This window comes from Arvicola amphibius, chromosome 11 (assembly GCF_903992535.2).
Source record: "Arvicola amphibius chromosome 11, mArvAmp1.2, whole genome shotgun sequence".
NCBI lineage: Eukaryota > Metazoa > Chordata > Mammalia > Rodentia > Cricetidae > Arvicola > Arvicola amphibius.
Window position 1 is genome coordinate 110663097 of NC_052057.2, and position 23919 is coordinate 110687015.

At 39.3% G+C, this 23919-nt stretch overlaps 1 protein-coding gene across 4 annotated transcripts in view; it reads right to left on the minus strand.

Annotated features, from left to right (window-relative positions):
• Positions 1-23919, minus strand: part of St18 (ST18 C2H2C-type zinc finger transcription factor) — a 59228-nt gene that overhangs the window by 34293 nt on the left and 1016 nt on the right. For 2 of the 4 annotated variants that reach the window (XM_038347829.1, XM_038347831.1), the window contains exons 2-6: positions 17062-17850; positions 11966-12100; positions 10682-10772; positions 9337-9441; positions 777-970 (exon numbers count right to left, since the gene is read on the minus strand). In XM_038347829.1, the coding sequence (XP_038203757.1) occupies positions 777-970; positions 9337-9441; positions 10682-10772; positions 11966-12100; positions 17062-17850 (1314 nt within the window). The remainder of the gene's footprint in view (positions 1-776; positions 971-9336; positions 9442-10681; positions 10773-11965; positions 12101-17061; positions 17851-23919) is intronic. The other 2 variants (XM_038347830.1, XM_038347832.1) reach the window with 2 other exon arrangements.

Here is a 23919-nt window from a genome sequence, read left to right on the forward strand (position 1 = left end):
TCAGGTGTAAGATCCGAGAGAGTCATCAGTTTTTAAGGCTGCAGTAAATGTATGGTCCACAGAGGACTCCGGGTGGGTGGGTGTTTCTTACTGAAGGTGTGTTGCAAATCAATTTTCTGCCTTTGGTCCTGACACTTACTTCTCCATCTTTTCATTAGCATGCTTAAAAGAAATGTTATACGCAAGACCACCAAGTCTTCTTTACCATGCAGCCGCTCAGTTCAGTCTTCTCCACTCATGTCAGAACTGATGCGACTACTATTTAGCCTATTTTGACGGTTTCCATATCAACAAATCCTTAAATTTATTAGTCAATGTTTTCAGTCATGTTTTCATCCTAGTAAATTTCAGATTCCTTAAGTGAGTTTCTTGGATTTTTTTCAGCTTTCCCTACCTTCAGTCTGATGGCTTTTGATGATTTAAGTGGTTTAAATAGTATTACATATTTCATATTATTAGATTGCCATGATCACAACATGAATTAAAATAATGTAGTATAACAGCTATCATAGTTTTAAATACATTAATCACAATCCTAATTATCTCCTTAGCACTGTTATATTTAGATTCAATAATGGCACTATCTGGGAAATAATTAGTGACTTACAATATTCAGTGTAACTTTGATATAAAATTTGTAAGGATAGTTAACTTACTTATTTCGATATTCTTTCCTGTTATCTCTAGAGAACACATTATATATCTGAATAAATAAGCCCCTCTACACAAGATGCATTATAGGGTAATGAGTGTTAGAATTAAAATTTGAAGCTTACATTCAGGAAATGGTGGTGTTTTTTGTCCTTGCCCTGTTTGTAGAAGAGGACGTTTACCAAAAACTTGTGCATCGAAACTGGCATAATCGAACGGTACTTTCCCAAACTTCTCTTGTTCTTTTGATGCAGTGGCTCTTGAAGAGGCGATGGCTTGCGAGCGGAAGTTAAATTCAATTTGCTTCACCAAATTCGTCCTTGTAAAAGGCAAGAAGTAGTTTGAAGAAAATAGAAAGAAACTTTTGTCAGGGTTCAAAGTAGCTGGAATTGCCACTGCCTACCAGGGATTCTGGAGCCACCACACTTGATTAGGACACAGATTAAGCAAGAGAAAACAATGACTGAAACACCCACTAGAAAAAGGATGAGGCCAGATAGCTACACTAAGGAATACTCAAAAGTCCTAACTCCAGATGCTTAGATTCCAGCACAAAACCACAATCATGAACAACCATGAAGATGTGCCTCTTCCTGAAGCCAGAAACCATATTGTAATAGGCTCATACAAATTCAATTTAGCTAAGAAACAATATAAGGGCTCCAAAATAGCAATTATAAATAATTTTAAAGACATTAATGAGGATATGAATAAATGCCTTAACGAAGATTATAAAAACATTAACAAACTGTTGAATAAAAATAATTTAAGAAAGTAGAATTTAACAAAAAACCAGAATCACTAAAGGAAACAAACTAAAATAATATTGGAAATGAAACAAGTAGGATTTCAAAACAAATCAAAATATAGCCCTTAGAACTAACCCTCACCAACAGATTAAAAGCATGGAAAACAGAATTTTAAGATCTTGATGGCAGAGTAGTAAAAGTGGGTATCTCAGTCAAAGAAAATGTTAAATCTTTAAAACAAACAAAAAGTGGGCACAACATTCAGGAAATCCAGGAAACCATAAAAAGACAAGCCCATGAATAATGGGTATAGAGGAAGGAAGAGAAACCCAAGTAATATCACAGAAAATATTTTTAACAAAGATCATACAAGAAAATGTCCCATAAATATTTTATATATATATATATATATATATATATATATATATATATATATATATATATATGGGATATTTTCTTGTGTTATCTTTGATAATATATTCTCTCTCTCTATGATATATATATATGTATATATATATATCTATATATGAAGTCTTAAAAGTATAAGAAACACAACAAACATCAAGGAGAAAGGATCAGAAAAGAAACTCCCCCACAACACATAGTAATCAAAACACTAAACGTACAGAATGATAAAAGGATATTTCAAGCTGTAAGGGAAAAAGGATAAAGTAACATATAAGGCACACCTATTAGAATATCAACTGACTTCACAGTGGAAACTCTGAAACCTAGAAGGGCCTGGACAAGATCTGAGAGAACACAGATGACAGCCAGACTACTATACCCAGCAAAACTAACAATCACAATAGACAGAGAAAGAAAAACACTTAATGATTAAAGTCAAATTTAAGGAATTTCTTTCTTCAATCCACTTGTAAGAAGGCACTAGAAGGAATGCTTTGGTCTGATGAGAAGGTTAACTACACACAAGAAGACATAAGGAATAAGTAAATTAAGAAGAGTTAATTCAAAGAGAAGAAAAGAAATCTATACAACAAAATAATGGGAATTAATAAACACTGCTCATTAATAACTCTCAGGATTGATGGTCTCTATTCTTTAATAAAAAGACATAGACTAATAGATTGGTTAAGAAACAGGATTCATCTTTTTTACTATATCTTAAGATATATGCTGTATAATAAGAAACATATCTTCTCATCAATGATAGACACAACCTTAAGGTTTTCCAAGGAAATGAAACCAAGAACTATGCAGGTGTAGCTTTTATAATATCTGACACAGCAGACAAAAAAACTAATTAGCAGAGATAGGGAAGGATGTTACATAGTCATTAAAGAAAAAATCTACCAAGAGTATACTACAATTCTAATTTTTTATGCACTAAACACAAGGGCACTCAAGATCTTAAAAGAAATACATTCACCTTATTACATTTACCCTCACACAGTGATGGTAGATGACTTCAGTCTCCAAGCCTCACCAATAGACAGGAAATGCACACAAAAACTAAACAAAAAATTCCAGAATAAAAAGAAACATGATAAATCAAATGGACCTAACAGACGTCTACAGTCCATTTCACGAAAACACAAAAGAATATACTTTCCTCTCTGCATTCACGAAACTTTCTCCAAATATAATCCCCCATTTTATGACAAAAAGCAAATGTCAAAATATATAAGAAAACTGAAATATTGCCCTGCATCTGAGTACCAAGGATTAAAGCAGGATATTAACAAAAACAGAATAGCAGAAAGTATACAAATTCATAGGAACTAACAACTTATTACTTAATTAAAACTGGATCAAGACAAAAATCCATAAGGAAATTAAAACATTTTTATAATTGTATGAAAATAAAAACCAACACACTCAAAGCTATGGGATATAATGAAGACAGTTCTAAGAGACTAGTTCATAGCACTAAGTATCTACATAAAAAATGGAAAGATTTCACGTTAGTAACTTAGTAATACACATCAGAGCTCCAGAAAAATAAGAATAAATAATACCCATAAAAGAGTAGATGAGAAGAAATAATCAAACTCACAAATTATGAAATCTATAAAATAGAAACAGCAACACAACAATACAAAGAATCAATGAAACAAAAAATTGATACAAGGAAATTAGTAAGGTTGACAAAATCTTACCAAAATTAACTAAAATATACAGAAAAAATAAAAATTAATAAAATTATATATGAAAGGGGAGGTATTACAATATATACTGAAAAAAATTCAGAGAATTAAAAGGATTTATTTTAAAAAGTTATATTCAACCAAACTGTAAACCTAAAAGAAATGGATGAACTTCTTGATATATATGACCTACCAAAGTTAAGTTAAATAATCTAAGCATACCCATAGCTCCTAGTGAAATAGAATCAGTAACTAAAAATCTGGTCCCTACCTAAATTTCCCAACTCCCCCAAAAGCCCAGAGCCAAATAGATTCATCACAGAATTATTCCAGACCTTCACAGAAAATCTAATGCCAATAATCCTCAAATAATTCTTCAAAATAGAAACTGAGAGAATATTTTCCAGTTTTTTTTTTTACAAAGTCACTATTATCATGATATCAAAAGTATACAGCCAGGTGGTGTTGGCATACACCTTTAATTCCAGCACTCAGGAGGCAGAGGCAGGCAGATCTTTGTGATTTCAAGGCAAGCCTAGTCTACAGAATAAATTCCAGGACAATCAGAGTTATCACACAGAGAAACCCCGTGTTGAAAAAACAAAACTAATAAACAAAACCCTCACAAAGACCCATCATAAAGAAAGTTATAAAACAATATACACTATAAACATATATGCAAATCTCAATAAAATACTAGCAAATCGAGTTCAAAAACATAAAAAAGATTATCCACCATGAGCAAGTTGACTTTATCCCAGAGATGTAGGGATAATTTAATATAAGTAAACCAATCAACATAATCCAATATGACTAGGAAAGAAAATGCACATGCAGAAATGGCCTTTGGCTAAATCTAACACTTTAAGTCCTAAGGAGACTAAGGATACAAGGAACATACCTCAACATAACAAAGACAATGTACAGCAAATCCACAGTTAACATCACTCTAAATGGGGAGAAATTCAAAGTATTTCAACTAAAATCACTCTTTCCACACTTATTTGATACAGTTCTTCAAGTCTTCACTAGCGTAAGACAACTGAAGAAGATCAAGGGGTTTCAAGTAGGAAAGGAAGAAGTCAAAGTATCTTTTCTTGCTGAAGATACAATTTTATACATAAATGATCCTAAAAACTCCACCAGGAAACAATAGCAAAACATAAAATTTGCTCACAAAAATTAGTAGCCTACCTATATACAAATGAAAGGCTGAGAAAGAAATCAGGGAAACAAAACCTTTCACAATGGCCTCAAAAAAAAAAAAATCTTGGGGCTAATTAAGCAAGTAAAAGTGATAAAAAAAAACCTTTAAGATACTGCAGGAAAAAATTGAAGAAGATATCAGAAGATGGAAAGTTCCCTCATGCTCATGAATCAGTAGGATTAGTATAGTGAAAATGGGCATCCTGCTAAAAGTTCTTTACAGATTTAATTCAATCCTCATCAAAATTCCAACACATTACCAGGCAGGACTTCCAGCAGGTGGACTGGGACGCTGGCTCAACCAAACAACCTTAGACCTACAGTCTGTCCTGCTTACGGGAAGTATGGGGAATTGGTAACTACCCCAATTGTCATCAGAAAGCCTTCATCCAGGAATTGATGGAAACAGATGCAGAGATTCACAGCCAAGCACTGGGTCAAGCTCAGGGAATCCTGATAAAGAAAGGAAGGAAGGGGGTACGAGCTGGGGGTGAGGGGGAGTCAAAGACATCACAAGGGAACTCACAGAAACCTGGTTCATAGGAGCTCACAGAGTCTGGGCCAACAGCCAGGGAGCCTGCATGGGACCAACCTATGTCCTGTACATACATGTGACAATTATGTGACTATGCCTAATTGTGGGACACCTAGTAGTGGAAACAGGGCATGTCCCTATAATTTTGGTTGGCTTTTGGGAACCTATTCCTCATCCTAGGTTGTCTTGCCCAGCTTTAATACAAGTGAAGGAGCTTAGTTGTGCCTCAACTTCATAGAACATGCTTTGTTTATACCCATGGGAGGCCTGCCCCTTTAGCAGGGAAATAAAGGAGGAGTGGATTGGGGTGGGGGGGACTAGGAGGATAGGAGGGAGGAGAAACTGCTACTGGGGTGTAAAATCAACGAATAAATTTAATTAAAAAAGATTAAAGCCTAAAAAATTTCCAACGCATTCTTCACAGAAATTGAAAAAAATCACCTTCAACTTTAATTGGAAACACAAAAATCTCTGGAGAGCTAAAACAATTCTGACTAATAAAAGAACTGATGGAGGTATCACTCAGATTTCAAGTTGTACTACGGAGCTACAGTACTAAAAAAACAACTAATGAGGTTGGCATAACAATAGACACATTGAATCATGGGATAGAACTGAAGACCCAGACATAATTCTACATACCTACAGACACCAAATTTTTGACAAAGAAGCTGAAGATAGACCCTGAAGAAAAGACAACGTCTTCAACAAGTTATATTGGTCAAACAGGATGGCTCTATGTAGAAGAATGAAAGTAGATCACACCCCTCACATCACTCAACCCCGGTTAGATCAAAGACCTCTATGTAAGACCAGATACTATGAGTCTGACAGAAGAGAAAGTGGGGACTAGGACTGAACTTACTGGCAGAGGAAGGGATTTTTCAACAGGATACTGAGAGTGCAGGCACAGAGATCAACAATTAATAAATGGAATCTCATAAAGCTAAAAGGCTTCTGTACAGCAAAGGAATTGATAACTCAAGTAAAGTGTCAGCTAACAGAATATAAAAAAATTACGCAACTTACAACTAAACAAGGGTCAATATCTAAAATATATGGACTAAAATTTGGACACCAAGGAAACAAATAACTCAGCTAAAATAAAGTACAAAACTAAGAGATTTCTCAAAAGATAAAACTCAAATGATGGGGAAACTCTTCAGAGAACTTTAAAGATCTTTAGACATTAGGGAAATGCAAATCAAAACTATTTTAAGACTTCATCTTACCCCAGTCAGAATGGCCAAGATCAATAAAGCAAATAACATCACATTCTGGTGAAAAAGCAGGAAAAGAGGAGCATATATTCATTACTGGTACAAGTGCAAACTGGTACAGCATCTATGAAAATCTTTGCAGAGGTTTCTGAAAAAGCAAAATATTCTTCCTCAAGTTCCAACTATACCACTTTGAGGTATGCATCCAAAGGACTCTATACCCTACTACAGAGATATGTGCTCACTCATGTGCATTGATTCACGAGAGCCAGAAATTGGAAATAGTCTAGATGTCCAAAACTGAAGATGTATAATAAAAATGTGGTACATTTATACAATAGACTACTCTTCACCTGTGGAGAAGAATGAAATTTGCAGATAAATAGATAGAGTTGGAAACAATTACTCTGAGTGAGATAACCTAGACCTTAAAAGACAAATATTGTCTTTTCTCTTATACATGGTTATATGTGCTTTAATTAGAATAATGACAGAAGTTAGGTTAGGACTAAGGAGGAGAAGGTGATCTCCCAAGGAAGGAGAAACATAATTTAGTGTCATAAAGGGATACAGAGCAAAGTAGAATGTGAGGATTAAAGTGAGAGGGGGTTGGGAGGTCAGGGCAAAGGAGGAAATATGAGCCATTTGTAAAGTCGTAAGGAAACCTACTACTATAGGGGCTTCCTAAAACATATGTGAATATAAGAAAGAAATTTAATGGAGTTGCTATATAGTGTGGGAGACAATGACCCAATTAAACATTTCATGCCACCAAGTAAAATCTTCAATGCTAGAAATGGTTCACATTTTGTTGACCCAATGCGCCAAAGGTTTACTATAAACTTACCCTCTAGAAATAATAGGTGATTTCTAAGGTTTTTGGTTACTCTCTACAACCTGATTATAAGGACTGTTGTTGAATACAAAACTTCTGTCTTTAAAAACTCAACCTGGTGCCTAACCAGTAGTCACCCCTACTGACTAGCATTCATGGTGCAAGATATTCTGCACACTACCAGAGAATAAAAGAAATAATACCACCAGCTATAACCCTGCAACTTACATCAGTGACCTGCATGAAGGATACTAGTAAATAGTGGCACAAATGTTATGGGAATAACCAATCGCATTTTGACTTTAAGGACCATTCCATGAGATGAAACCCATTTCTGACTCTGGTAAAATGATCAAGAACATGAGACTAGATTGGTCATGTACCTATGAGAAAATCTAATAATACTGTTACCATAAAAAACATAACTCTAAAATGACTGCTAGTGTTATACTGGTATATCCATAGGTAAGAGTATTGCTCAACCCTGATCAGAGAGGTTTCTTTTTGTAGTAGGTTGGAATTAACACAAAGACCCACACATCTATGTTTAGAGAGTGAGAGACTTTTGGGCACTCAGTACTAAGTGTGATGTCTTCACCAAACCCTTCTTCTCAAGAAGAAGAGGTGAAAAGATCTTATGAGCTAGAGGAGGAGGATAACTCTCTGAAAACAGTGTCTTCCAGACACAACAGGACTGATGCACATATGAATTCACAGAGACTGTGACAGCATGCATAGGATCTGAGCAAGTTCAAATTAGACACAATTGCAGCATAAAGAAGGGGAATGAACAGGAAGTCCCACCCCCAGTGGAGAAGGTCTTCGGACCTGATTCTCGCTGGGAAAGGGAAGTTCAATTTTCTCTACTGAAGTGTCACTGGGTATATCAACTACAGTCCAGGGCAGGCCAACGCCCACAAGTAATTGCCTAACACAAAACCAATTTCATAGTGCATGTGTGTGTGTGTGTGTGTGTGTGTGTGTGTGTGTGTGTGTGCGTGTGCAAACATTTTGTTACTTTTTGTCTTACTGGGGTATTTTTGTTTGTCTATTTTGATTCTAACTTTTGTTTTTGGTTTTTTAGAGTTGGGAGAGAGTAAGTGAGCACACATGAAGTTGGGTGGGGAGAAGCTGGGGAAGGGAAATGATATGATCAAAATATGTTGTATGCAAAATTTGATTTTGAATAGAGAAATACTTGAGGGATGAGCAGATGTTACTGTAAGCTGGTATGTCACCCTGAAATTGTGGAAGTAATCTTATCTAAAGTGACATTAGTGTCTAAAGCAATGGTAAACAAGAAACTCAATTGTAGCTTTTCATAAACATACTTATGGAGAATCAAGAGAACGTTCCAGTACTAATGAAGAACCCCATGTTAAGTAAAATACCCTGGAAATACTAAAGTACCTACTAGTTGTTTTTGCAGTTTTACTAGCTCAGTGACAACAGTTATTTGATACCTTTATTTCTTCTCAAATAACTTTTACTATATACATGATTGTTGCAGAATAAGCTTTCTATTACCTCATTTTATGTAATATTTCTTTGAAACTACTAGATGTTATGAGGAACCTGGGCACTCAGGGGACCATGGGAGACACTTTGTTACTGGCTACCTACCATGGAAGCCCTGTGTATATGTGGACCTAAAGACAGCACATAATAATCATATACTTTGAAATGTTCCTGATGACGTTTCCTCCAGGCAGGAAAGAACTCCATCACAAATGGGAGGCTACCTGGTGTTATATTAGTGCCAGAGAAATTTGATTAATGTATGTGGTTGTATATTTCATTCTTTTGGGTACACCAGTATTATGCTGGCCTTGTAAAGATAGGGAATTTAAGTTAAACTTCTGAAATATCCCCTAGATCATTTGAATGATGTTATCATTCACTGGTCTTGCAAACTGGCTGCCCACATCAATCTACTGATGACTGAACACGACAAGCAGACATTTGTGAAATGGACCCACGCGAAAGAGAGGCTCTGCTGGGTGGGATCCAACATGAACAGGAGGGCTCATACCTGTGAGCTTGCTCAGGACAGTTTCCAGTTTGGGAAGAATCAAGTTGACCTTTGTCCTGGGTCATTGCCAACTTTTCAGCCGCAGCAATGGGACAACCCGAAAGACTGTTTCAAAAGAAGAAGCGTTGGAGGATGTGAGTGAGCGTGACAACGAGGTCTGCCTTGGCACAGACACACAGCACCCTTGGCGTACAGCAAATGTTAAGTCATATTAATAGTTCGCTTAGCACCACTGTCATACAAAAGATCCCAAAGGGTTTACAGATGCAGTGTCTACATTTGTTCCCAAGCTCCATCTCAGAGGTGACAACTAGTGAATACATTTAAAAAAAAAAATCAACATGTTATGTAATGGGGAAATACCAAAAAAATTCTGAAACCCAGTCTTTTAAAACCGAAGTGCTCATCCCCACAGACAATTGTCTGACTACAGAAGTGAGCATGAAAACTCCGTGACTATCTTAGGAATTTTAGCAAAATTTTAGACACTAGATTTTATATCGTAAATAAATTGAAAGCACAAATATGAAACTTTTTGGCAATATTATTGAAAGCCAAACCATAGCTCATAACCACACGCTCCATGTATAATATAAAATGTGTGCATAAAATTAAAATAATTCAGGACTGGAAAGAGGACTCTGTGGTTAAGAACACTGGCTACTTTCACAGAGAACCTGGGTTTGATTCCCAGCACCTACATGGCAGTTCATAACTACCTATAACTCCAGTTTTAGGAAACTTCACACCCTCTTCTATACTCTGTGGGCACTGCACACAGGTGGTACAGAGATATAGATGCAGGCAAAAAACACATAAACATTAAAAATGCATGGCAAATAAAATAAAATTTTGCTTAAAATATCCACATGTATACACCATATATTTGTATGTAAATATATATACAATGTGCTTTTAGTTTAGTTTAATTTTAGTTTAAATTTTAATAAAATTGGCATATATGCCTTGCATGGTTTACATTCAAAGTCCTATACTTTACAAATATAAAACCCTTCTAAATGTCTACTGAGTGGGATAACCCATAGGGAGCACTGATGCCAGCCTCCAATATCCACACGTGCTGGTGAGATCAAGGGAGGAAAAGAATGCGTTGTGCATATTTCTCTATGGACATGGAGCCTGAACATCTTCCAACACAACTGTTTCATTATTTAGTTGACCACTAATGTAAATTTTCCCGAGGTTGAGGCTAGTTGGTAGCTGTTTCAAGAGGTAACATTTAACAATGACACACCAGTTTTCTCAACCCATGGCCTATTACTTCATTTGTGGAACGTTTCTTTTGCATTTTGCAATGTAAATTATTGGCAAGTTATCAGAATACCTTCTGTGAGTGTTGCGATTGCTGTTCACATGTCCCCTTCCTGTGCATCCTGGGGTGGGGCACTTGAGCACATTCTCATGCATGGCAAGAACTAAGCATAAAATATCATGTTAAAGGTAAGAACAATTTACCATAATACATACATACATACATACATACATACATAAGACAGCATCAAATTTACTTCTCCATTTTACATTCAAATGATTCCACATAGGCAGTTCCTCATGATTCTTCCTGGAATGTATTCACACTGAACAAAAGTGCCTCATAACGTCAGGAAGAAAACCCAGAAAGTTAGTTCATGTCTAAGTTCCTCTGACTGCCAAACAGTTTTAGCCCCAGATCCTCCTTCCCCAAATGGTTCTGCTCACAGTCAATTGAGGAACTGTCTTCTGTGATTCACCCCATGCATGCGGGTGCTGGGACAGAGCCTGCTGCCTCTCTAATCTGACATGAGAAGCTCGTCAGTTACCCACTAAGAACATTTCTCTACAGCAGCAGAGATCTTGTTTTTCCACAAGTCCCAAAGCTCTTTCAGCCCTTTCACCATAACCTGGACATCTGCATATGGAGCAGCTTTTCACTTCTTAAGTGGTCTCTTTTGCTTCTGTCCATCCACCCTCCCCTGCCATGTGACCACTGGTAAGAGTAAGGCTGAATGAAGCGTCAGAGAGTTGGACCAAGGAACTGTTTTACCGCAGTTAGATCAGGTGGGGGAAAACTAGCGACTCCAAATCCTGACAGCTGGGGATGTCAAGGTATCCCCACTTTTACTTATGGGGTAGCCCAAGAACTGTCCCAGTAACAAGTTGAGAAACTGTGTAAGATTCCAGTGTTTCCAGCTAATCTGTCCCTTCTCTTCTACAGCCCAAAGCACTAAATAACTACAGCGGGGATGAGAGAGAACAGGCTGCTGTTGCTCCAGGGGACTCAGATGGGACAGAGCCTCCGGAGAGAACTCTAAGGAGCATGTGATCTCACTGCGAGGGCAGGTCAGGAGGTCACCGCGGCTGAAATTACTGCTCTTGAACTTTTCTAATATACTATGTTTTAGAACAATAGCTAAAATGGGCACAGAAGAGGAAGAGGTCCGAGGGCTGCATAAGCCGGGCCTGGTCTCAAAATCAGAAACAAATAAACACACAACCACCTCTGTTTAACACATGAGGATGAGATTATGTTTCCATTCTAATTCTAACCAAAAGGAAGGAAGGACAGCCGCATGAAGCCGCACTGTGTGTACGATGGCGTAGGTGTGGCCTTAGAATGAGGGATACTCACTTTCCAGAGGAACTCGCACTTTGTGGGGGCACCCGGAAAGGCTGCGATGGTGGGGATAGAGCCCAGTTACGTGCCCCGTGCCGTCACAGCCAGGGATGGGGCACTTGGCCTCCCTCCTTTCAGGCCTTGGCGAATCTATAGAGAAATTGAATTGAGACACTCACATGGAGCTTCCTCCTCATCACTCAATAGGGTGGCCTTGTGGGGTCACTCACACTCTATTCAGGTTCACCATCATAAACATTCTTCCTACGTTGCCTTGAATAAAACCCTCAACTAAGACCCGTGGAAGCAAAACACATTTTTAATTTTCTTGGATTCCTAAGCAAAGGCTGACACAGGGCACTGTTAAAATACAGAGATGGTTTTAAGTTGTCATGTCACATAATGTAGTTAAGTCTTTATTATGAAAAGTCATCCTGTGCCAGAAGGTGACCATGCTCCTGGAAAAAAAAAATAGAAAAAAGAAAAGCAAGAAAGGAGAATTTATTTAACCTCAAGCCATTCTCTTTTGAAAGAGTTTAGAGAAAGACAGATTTAAAATTACAAGACAAAGAGCCCACCATATAGGCAGATGGCCTCTCTGGCTTTGTCCTTGTGGGTCCCTGGCAGCAGGTGAAGTTGGGAGAGTAGGCTAGCTACTCACATACAAGTTGAGCTGGCTTTCTGCAGAGCAGCTGATGGGAATTAATAGGCTGTGTCCTACACAACCAAGTGGAAAAAAATATCTCCAAGAATCTGTGTCCCCTGGGGACAATCTCTCAGGAGTACGTGAGGTGACCACAGAGGGATGCTGTGGTCACAGCTGCAGAAATTCGGAGTTGAGATGATAGAGAGGCCTTTGGAGGGAAGTGTTCGAGTATGGCATCTAAGAATAGGGAAAACAGAGAGTGGGGTTTCCCAGCTATGGGAGGACTTGGTGCAGGAGAATTGTCTGTAATCTGTCAATCATGTTTTAAATAAACGCTGATTGGCCAGGCAGGAGGTAAAGGTGGGAAAACCAGACAGGAAGTAGAAATGATGTAATGAGAACAGGAGAACTCTGGGAAAGAAAAAGTTGATTCCTCCCACTCCTGCCCAGACCACTGAAGCAGCAGGATGTGATCTGCACCACTGAAAAAAGGTACTGAGCCTCATGGCTAACATAGATCAGAAAAATGGGTTAATCAAGATGTGAGAGTTAGCCAGTGAGAGGCTAGAGCTAATGGGGCAATCAGCTTTATAACTTTAGAGACCTATGTGTGATTTTCTTTGGGACTAAACAGTTGTGGGGTACCAGGCAGGAAAGAAACCAAACAAACAGGCCTGGCCCCTTCATGTTACAAGGACTAAGAACCTGTGAGGATGGGGCTCCCAGGAGTGACAGTTGCCACAGGATAGAAGCCCAAGATGGAAAGGACGAAGAAAATGCCAGGAGTTTGATTTCCTGGTACTCAGGGTGTTGAGAGAGAGGCTTATAAATAAATGCATAACATGAGTGCAGAATAGGAATATGGATGAGGTTGGCATTGACATGCAGAGACATCTGCATATATTTGTATAGGAGTACATACACATGAACATGTGTACACACATGCATCTGTGCAAACACACACACGTGCATGTATGAACACAGACAAATGCACATGCAAATTCACACATGCACACACATTTACATCCATGTGCACACATGACTCACACACACAAGCATACATGTACGATCATATAATGCATGCACATGCATATGCATGTACACACATATGACCAAGCTGGTAAGTAAATGACACAGAAATGCAATCTTATGATCCAAACTAACCCAATTTGAGCTCAGGATGATACTGATCGGGAGAAATTGTATGTTCGTGTATATGTGTGTGTGTGTGTGTGTGTGTGTGTGTGTATGTGTATGTATGTGCGTGCGTGTGCGTGTGTGTGTGTGTGTGTGTGTGTGTGTGTGGTCAGAAAATTAGAAGCATTGAGTACTCAGAGAAAGAACCAAAACAGCTTTCAGGAGGGATGTGCAACTCTCAATGTGGACCAACAAGAATACTGAGCAGATGTGAGGCCCACCGTGACAATAAGTAATCTATAAGACCCTGCTCACGAAGCTGCTGTCCTGTCATGTGGGGATGGGAAGCTCATACCCTCCTGCTCTAAGGAAACCACCCAGAGCAGGTCACGGACATGGGATGTGTCAGACATCTCTATGGCTCTACACCGCATGAACAGCGCTATCTCTGTGAAACCAAGTCATTCCAGTTGTTAGATTACAAGCAGTTCTAGGCAGATGGGGCACAGCAGGCTGTGTGTAATCCAATTACATGGGGGCATGGTTTCAGAAAAGAAGGAGGGGCTGAGGATCCCCCAAGTTGTAGCCAGCACTGACAGTTTAGGACCAGTCAGGAGGCTGAAATCAGAGTACTGCAAATGCACAGAGAACGACCAAGGGCAGGGATGCTGGGAAACAGCGTGGTTCACTAAAGAAAAATTTAACTAAAATGATGAATGTGGAAGGATGCTCCTTTCTGTACTCTGTAAGAGAAAAGAAGGATATTAAGATTGTGATGTTCTAGGACTTGGTACAAACAAGCTTTACTTAACAATTTCAAGTCCTTCTAGGCGTGTAAACCCTGTCGGTCAAAGTCTTTGAAGTTCGATAGAAATGAACCGAGGGGTTTGACACCATTGCAAAGTGCCACTCACGGAGAGGAGAGAAACTACAGAGTCTGTTTTGATGTGCTTCCTCTCTTGGATCTTGTCCACATGACACCACATTTCTAAGCACTGACAGGGCTGGCGGGGAACACTTCCCCTCTTCGGCACACTGTGCGTCTGAGGGAAGCCAGGAAGGGTGTTGGAGATAACAGGGCTGGCACCTGCCCAGGTGGGGCCCACTGACAGTCCACCATGCCCCTTTGTCTGCGGCTCTCTCCTGAGCCTCCTAACACAAAGCTGCAGATGAAAATGCTCTGGAGGGCAGAACCTGTTTGCATGATAAGAAACCTGAGCACCGGCTCAGGGCAGCCGCTCAGCCTGCCTCTTCTTTCATTTTCTTTGTATAGTGCTACACAATGAGGGGCCTTCATCCTCCAGTGCTGCTGTGTCCTGGTTTGCCTGGGACCATCCTCCTTCATCCCCAGCAGCCTTGCCCCATTGTTCCCCTTGCTCTTCTTACTCGACAAGGGCCACATGATAGGTAGCACAGCGCCCACACCACAGCCTCATCTCCGAATGTTCCAGGGCAGAGTTTAACAAACTTACTGGAGCCTTGCTGACTACTCTATGGACTTGGGTAGGACGGCATGTTAAAATCTTAGTGTTCTGTCCTTAACAGCAGAGTCCATGAGCGAGGTGTCCGCCAAATCGGAACAGTATTTTAAAGAAGGCAGCAAATGACAGCGTGAATGATCACTTACAAACAGAGAATGCAGGTCCAAGAACAATGCCCCAGATTCCCGATTCCAGGAGCGTCAAGCAGAGGGTGTATGAATGCTGAGTGCATACTCTGCGGGTACCAGTACCCATGCACAGACAGCAACCCGGATCCCACCTTCCATGCTTGCCTCAGCTGAGCCTGGTCACCTTTCAGGGGCTTTGAAACCTAAAGCAATGCCAGGCCTCTGCCACAGGACATCCTGTCAATCATCTACTCTCCCCAGTAGTGCCCCAAGCCACTACACTACCAACGGTTGCTATACACACCCTATTGTCTTACTAATTTTGAAAATATAAGATGATTTTAAAATGTTATAAAATAACCAAAGGAAAAAACCATCAAGCATTTGAACTTAAGGTTAAAATAAATTTCTACAAATATGGGATTTCACTGCCTGAAAAATATCATCAGTTGAAAGCTATAACATTATTTTATATGTGATTTAAAAAGTTGAAGGTTAAACTGTTGCATGCCCTAAATACAGACCTCAAAACCAACAAAATTTGACTTAGATTGAAGTGCACCCTTTTTACAGATTTTGTAGTATATCTTTTAAAAAAGATAAATAAGGAAAAATTAAGAAATAAATTACTGATATAAACAAAGCCCTCTCTGCAACTACACATTCCTCGTTAGCACCTGCTACATCCCACTCACACCTGTGCTGCATGTTTGTGTAATAGCAACATCTTCCGTACTATACTTAGTCTTTCTACTTTCTCAGAGTCGCAAGGCATTGCTTGTTAAGTGGTAGCTAGGTACCAACAGGGACTTCAGATTATCAAACAATTCCCTTGTAGATCACTTTCCCCAGTTAAAACTTCTGACCACACAGATGTTATTCCTCTAAGCCCTCAAGATCAAGGAGCATGGTATTCCCTTATATGTTTCTCTGATTCTGTGGTCATCAGATTCCAGGGGTCCAACAATCTCCTGAAAACAACAAGAACAACAACCACACTCTTTGGAGGTCTGAATCTGATTGGGCCCTGGGCATAGCCATGTTAAGTGTTCCTCTGGGCACCTGTGGACTACTGGGAGTGGCCACTAACAAACATTACAGGCATCGAGTGTGAGAACAGGCATAGTCCTCCAGCAGGAAAGATAGATCATTCCCCTGATGTCGGGAGAGCAATCTAAGGTCTTCTCCAAGCACATTCCCCCTGTCAATTGAAGTCTGATCAGGTATCTATGGGCTGCCACTGGAGAGCTGGGAAAACATCATCTTACAAGTAGATTAACACCTGGCTTAACTGTAAGGAGCCTCAGAACATCCTGCCTGGCTTACCAGCGACATGATGTTTTTCATTTTGAAACCTGGAAGCAGCCCCATAATCCCAGAACAAAATATCGAAAGAAAAATTAAATTCTAGACTCGATTTGCCTAATGAAATAAGTTAAAGTCTTAAATAAAAATATTCAGTCAATAAAAGGTCTGGTGCGATTCTGAAGAGCTAATTCAATGAGAAAATCAGAGAGGATAAAGGTGTCAGGTGTTAAGACACCACAGCAGCCTGAGCTGACAGCAACCAAAAGAGTGGCTGCAAAGTTTCATGATGATGAATTGATTTTTAAATTACATTAAGTCGTCAAAGGGCTAATTTAGAAGGAATAGGCACATTTAACATTTTCAAATTCTAAATCGCCTTACTTCCTGCAACGGATATAAAAATGTGCTTACGTTTATTGTTAAAGATTTGTCTTCCACCCGTGTCTGTAACCTTGGGTTGCCTCCGCTCCCTCACCAGGTGGTCCAGGAGAAAGCAGTCCAGCTCCTTGTAGGTGTGGTGGAAGACAGAACCTCGTTCAGCCTGCAGAGCAATAGCCTGCTCCAACAAACTCAGGTTCCCCTTCGCTTTATCCACTTCTCCAGGCTCCTCTGTAACGGGGACCAGGCTCTCGCCGTCTTCAGCCTCTGGGAAGGAAGGCCGGGCTTTGACAGCCAGCGGTTCCGTGTGGGAGTTCTGTAGGTCTCTCCCTTCGGCGTCGGAATCAGACCTGTTCTCACACGGGGCAAATTTGTCACCTTCAGCTTTTATCTCAGGAACTTCCAGCAGGTCCTTTTTAGCAGCGTATGCCGGCTTGTGTTTGTGGGCTCTGTGAGGGTCCGTGTCTTCTGAGGAAACGGAGCCACTGCCCCATCCATTCTCTGCGCTGTCAGAGTCACTTTCACTGTCGCCAGAGGAGCAGAAAGGTGGCTGGGAGCTGTGGACTTTGTCCCTTCCATCGTCTGAGTGGCTCGTACAGCACCCATCTGCCTCGTCACTCTCTGCTTTTAAAGACTGGATGCCACTGTCGTTTAAGTTTTCTCTTACGGTCGGCACAGACACACTTTCTTCGTATTTGCCTAGGTGCATTAGAGATTTACCCATGAGCTCTGGATAACACGCGTATTGGTCTTCCGTCCGGAGTGAGTTTTCTCCCGCAGGTGAATGAAGGGTCTCCTCTACAGGCTTTACCATGCTTTCCTCTACAAGAAAAGCAAACAGAAAGCAGAACAAAAATATTTAAAGGGCCTGGGCATAGTGACGGGAACCTGTAATCCCAATATTTAGGAATCTGAGGAAGGAGACTAGCAAGCTCAAGGCTAGTCTTGACCCCAAGTGAGATCCTACCTTTAAAATGTAGTCGGTCAACCAAACAAGAAAGCAAAAATATTTTAAGGAGCTTCCATAACTATTTGCATACATATGACCATATATACTTGTGTATATGTATAAATCTGTATGTATACATGCATGGATCCTGGTATGCCTATAAAATATGCATAATATGTAATGCCTATTAATTTTGCAAACATTGGTGAGAAAAATACAAATGAAATAAAATAAGCTTAGTAGTTTGCTAATCTTCTGCATATGAAGAGCTAAGTCCTTTTAGGGTAATCTTATGACAGAAGTTGGTACTTCCGCAACAGCGCCACAATGAGGTTCCTACTGTTACACCCCCTTACACTGCTACATGTTAGCCAGAGGGACCTTGAATACGCATGCTACCCCCTGTAGGAGAATGCTCATAAAATTTCTCTGGATCATGGCAATGTATTTTGGGGGCTTATTTGAATTTTATTCTTTGTAGTTTCTCAGAAGTGGTCTCAGTGTTTTTGCAACGTTAACTAAGATCCACACTTCTATCTGGATTATAACCGAGGAACTCGGAAGCTCTCAAGTCTTTTTTCAATGTCCGATTACAATTCTAGATTTAGGGAAACATAAATGGGATAATCATTGGGCTTTGGTACTTTAAATAGTAATACATGTTCTTGTCTGACATGCGCATGTGTCTGTGTTATAACGAAAAGGAAACGAGAGGGAGAGTTGGTTTGAGGGTGTCAGATATGAGCGACGTGGGTCCTGTGACCAAGAGCAGACCTCCAAGGGTCCAGTCCATTCCACAGCAGCTGTCAGTACCACTCACTTCCTTTTCTTGTTGTATGTATGTATGTATGTATGTATGTATGTATGTATGTATGTATATATGTTTGTATGCATGTTTGGTCAGTTCATCAAAGCTGCCCCCATGCAAACTATCCAAAGGAGAATCCAAACTACATGCATTCTCCGTGCCCACCAGGCTGTGAAATGTACTAAACAGCCCACCACGAGTCTGCTAATATCCGCCAGAACAACAGCAACAGAATCCAACAAGACAGGTGGGGGATGGGGAACATAAAACGATAAGCCCCCTTAAACACTGGTAAAGACACCAAGTGAAGAGCCCCCCGGCTGATAAACATCTTTGGAGGAAAGTATGGCCGTCAGCTGCCTGGAAGACAATGTGCATTTTTTTTTGTCTCATTCAATTTTTTATAAACATTGTCTCTGACAAGGACACTCAAAAATACATCTCCATCATCTTCCTTTCTGGTAATTATCTCCCTAAATCAACACTGGACTGCCAGGATCAAGTAAATATTGCCATAGTAACTAAAAGCATTTTTGGATGCAGAGAAGAATTCAGTCACAACACTCGCCCCTGTAAATAATGCTGATTATAGGGTGCAGTCTTTTGTTGGGATCTATTCAACACAAACTGAAAAATTTAACATTCCAGTTCCTAGAAAAGAGGCTGTAGAAACAAGCACATAACGTTGATAGGATGAGCCTATCCTCTCCCGAGCCTACATCAGAGCAACTCCAGCTTTAAATAATATATTAAACATAGTCTAAAATGCAAATGAAGTTTTTCTCAATATCACAGTTGGCTATTAAGAGAAAGTGTAAAGGGTTATGATAATTTTAAAGTATTATGAACTACAGAAAACAAATAAAAAGCATTTTCAGTGAATATGCTCAATTCATTGAACTATTCTCTCACTCCACTTAACTACCCACATGTGTACAATAATGATTTATAGACATTATACCTAATTATGCATATTTGGGCTGTGTTAGAGTGCTAACAAAAGCTCTAGAAAGCAACAATTACCTCTGTTGCTTAGCTACATAGTTTAAAATATTCCTATTAAGTGCAGATCACCAGAGAGGCGGAGTGACAAACTCGCACATGTGCACGACAATGCACTTCACTGAGTGACTGCCAACTACTTCATTTTGGGTCATTTCCAGTTTACATCATTGTTTGGTTCAACTGTTTGTTATATGCTAAAAGAAAATATTTATTAATTATTCCTTAGAAAGATAGAAGCCCCAAGCCAGGGCTGTCCACACTGTCACATGCATTGGTTTCTAGGTATAGTCCAAGCCACAAATCAACATTCCTTTTTCTGAAAAGCCTTCCTAGATCTTACTGTGGGCAGGAGAAAAACCCTAAGTTAGCATTGGACATGACGGACTGGTGACAAGGTGCTGGTTCTCCCAGTTTTGCCACTGGCCCCCTCTTCTCTTATTTTGCAATATTGTTTTCCGAAAGAGTAATAAGGTCTGTTGCAGAGGGGAGGAGCTTGAGCTCTGTTGTTAGTATCTACGCTTGCTGAGCAGGCTGTTCCGTTTGTTTAAGCCTGGGGTTTTCATTTGCACTGTGGGGACAGCAGCACAGCCTGTGCATCACTGCAGAGATCACAGGAGCCCACAACTCAGTATGTGATGGCTCCCGCCCCCTTTCCTAGGGTGCTATTTAAAAGACTGTAACATCAGGGGACTAGCGGACTCCTCAACACGAACATGCTAGGTCTACTTTCATCAGTAGAAGTCATTCCTAAGTAACATTAGAGGCCGCACAGAGGAAAGCTCAGCAAGGTGGGCTTTCCATATAAGCCTTTGAGGACTGCAGCACAGACTGGCATCTGCCCTCAGAACTGGAAGCTGGGGCACAATACACAAGCATGTGAGGTCTAGAGACTACATATGTCATTGGCAAAGACCATCTGCTTGCATGACTCTAGTTAGCTCTTGCTCTCTGGAGCCGGAGTTTTCGTCTTCAGAATGAGGACGGGCCAGTGACTAGATGATCCCGTGACCCTTCCTAGGACAATGAACTAATGTGCCTAGCACAGTGCGCCATTATCTATTTTACAATACTACAAAGTGCTTTCCAGTCCATCTCACAGAGAAACTGCCGTTCCAGGTCTGCCAAGGCTTGCTTAAGACCACACAGCTATTCAGGAGAGGGCTGAGTACAGACCAAGGGTCACATGGTTTGAAGCCTGTGTCCTTGTTTCTGTTACCTAATCCAAGTATCCCACAGCCTAGCAAGCCTTACTAAAGAAGATGTCTCATGTAACAGCCATTCTTAGGAGATGGTACTAAGAATGTTAATAGCCAAATGCTTTTCTAAATTGAAACCCTTTTCATAATAAATTTATAGGAAGACACTTGAATGTACTTCAAGTTAATTTGGGTTAAAAAGAACAATGATCCTTAAGTTATTGGTCAAAAAATGCAAATATAAACAACACAAAACTCTCATTTAACACAGACCTTAACTTTGCTAATACTACAAAGATGGCAACTTGGAAACACTAAGGTCAACTTCCAGCAGGTAACAGGCTGGCAGTTTCAGAAATGACCTAAGCCTTTCTCTGTCCTGTGTGAATGTCTAAGCATGTGTGGGTGGCAGTAGTTTGGGCTGAGGAACTTTCCTTTGTGTAGTTAAAAAAATACAGTTTTGTCTGGTATGTGAAAGTTCAGTTATTTAGTTTCTGATTGTAGACTAAGCTTTCCATGATGAGTTATTGGTACTCCTATACTTAGCTCATAATTTTTCACAACTATCTATCTATCTATCTATCTATCTATCTATCTATCTATCTATCTATCTATCTATCTATCTTCTATATCTATATGTATCTATCATCTATCATCTCTGTGTATGTATGTATCATCTACCTATTTATTTATCTATCTATATCTATCTATCATCTATCTATCATCTATCTCTATCTATCTATCTATCTATCTATCTATCTATCTATCTATCTATCTATCTATCTATCTATCTATCTATCTATCTATCTATCTATCATCTCTATCTATCTATCTATCTATCTATCTATCTATCTATCTATCTATCTATATATCATCTATCTATCTATCTATCTTCTATCTATCTATCTATCTATCTATCTATCTATCTATCTATCTATCTATCTATCTATCTATATCTGTCTATCTATCATCTATCTCTCTTTTCTCTGAACTCCTCTGAAAATGCCACTGAGTTTGGAATGAACTCCTTAGTGTGACTGGGTTTTATGGACACTGGATTCAGTTTTGCTTCTTTATCCAGGGAGGACACTTTTACAGGTACATTCATTTATTAGAGCTTTTGAATATGAAATTTGGGCAGGAATAAAAGCCATAGAAAAATGAATTTATCTAAAATTCTGAGACTGGAGTGGTTTGTTCTTTACTTTTTATTGAAGATGACATATTATAAGTGTAATTTCAACCCCTAGAAGCTTCTGTGTCTTAGGCAGGCATTCTCAGGTCTGAAGCATATGGTCATGGTGCTGGGAACTCCATAATGGGTATACTTTAAACCATGATGACTCATTTTCTGTCTGTTCCAGGAGTCTAAGTTTGTCTTGCTTCCTGGTGTTCACCTCCCCAGGGAGGAAGGGATTTCTAACTACCCACAATAGTGGCCACATGTAGTTTTTTGAGTCAGGTTAGAGTGTGGGGTGCAGTTTGGGCCATTAAGAGGAATGAAACACAGAATCCAAGAGCATGAGCTTATCCTTCACGAGTCTTTTATACTCTCATTATCTGAGCGATACAGCTGAAAGTACAACTAGACAGACTCCTGCTAAGGCAAAGACAATGAGGAGCCTGGAGCAGAGGAGCACTGGAGTTAGGGGCACTTCTGTTGCACTTAACACTAGGCTCGGTATCCTCTCCTTCTGTGGCTGTGCTTAAAATTTCTCAAAAACTGAAGGCAAGTTAAAAACTTTTCTCTGTTGAACTCAAAGAGGGACATTTATGGCCTGTCATTTTTAGAAATTGCAGCTTCATGTAGACATTGTGGAAACTCTACACAGTATGCATTCTGAGGGGGAGTATGGACAAGGGGGACTGAGCCTGCAGAGCCCAGTAAACTGGGATAGAGCTATTTTGCTTGCTCTTTAGATCGTCTACTAGGTACTTTCTCCCCAGTCTGAAATCTGTGCTACTTTCAGTATTAACTCTTTTTGGTGTTTAATTATTTCATTTCCCAAACCAAGATCATGGTTCTACATATTATGTGACACTGTAAAATGAACTAAATGATAGCGTTTATGTATGTGCAACATATAAAGAGATAAAAATTAATTGTCACCATGGTAATTTCAGCATCACTATCAGTAGTAGTTCTAATATTAAATGCAACCATCAGCCCTCATAAGCCTATAAATAGATATCTATAAGTGCTTATGAATAAGTATTTTACTGGATGTATTTGAACAATATTCTCTTAACTGATAATAAACACTTATGATGATCAAATTGTTAGAGCAGAAGGTGGGAGGTCCGCAGACCTGATAAAGTCTTTGGCTCAAGGACAAGCTGCAAGGAAAGATCTCAACTACTCAGTGGTCCAAGGACTCCTAAGATCAGATTTCATCTGTTATGTCCAAGAATCAATACATAAAAGTGGCCAGATCAAGGAAATTGAAAAGTTAAACATGATTACAATTTAAATATGAGCCTTGATGCTGAAAATCTTATACTATATGAGAGAAGCCTAAAAAACATAATGATCCATCCACCAATCAGAAGACACCAGTTTTAGCCACGGAATCTTCAATACTTAGCCAAGATAATGAAGATTCTCTGACTGGAAACATCCTCAGTCAATATGTTTTTATATCTTTAAAAATAATGTCCAGGACTATTTCTAGAATTTTACTTCTATTTGTTTACATTTTCAAGTAAATAGTTAACTTATTTATGATTCCCTAAATGTCACATTCAGTAAAGGATATATATTTAATAGGTATATATTTAATATATTTAAGGGTATATATTTAATATATTAATGTGCTTGTCCCATTCCAGTTTTTAATAGTCGAGCCTTATAAATTAAACTTTTCATAGGTTTTGAGGATTTTTTTTTTCATGTCTGACACCTTAGTCTCACACACAAACCAATCAACGACACT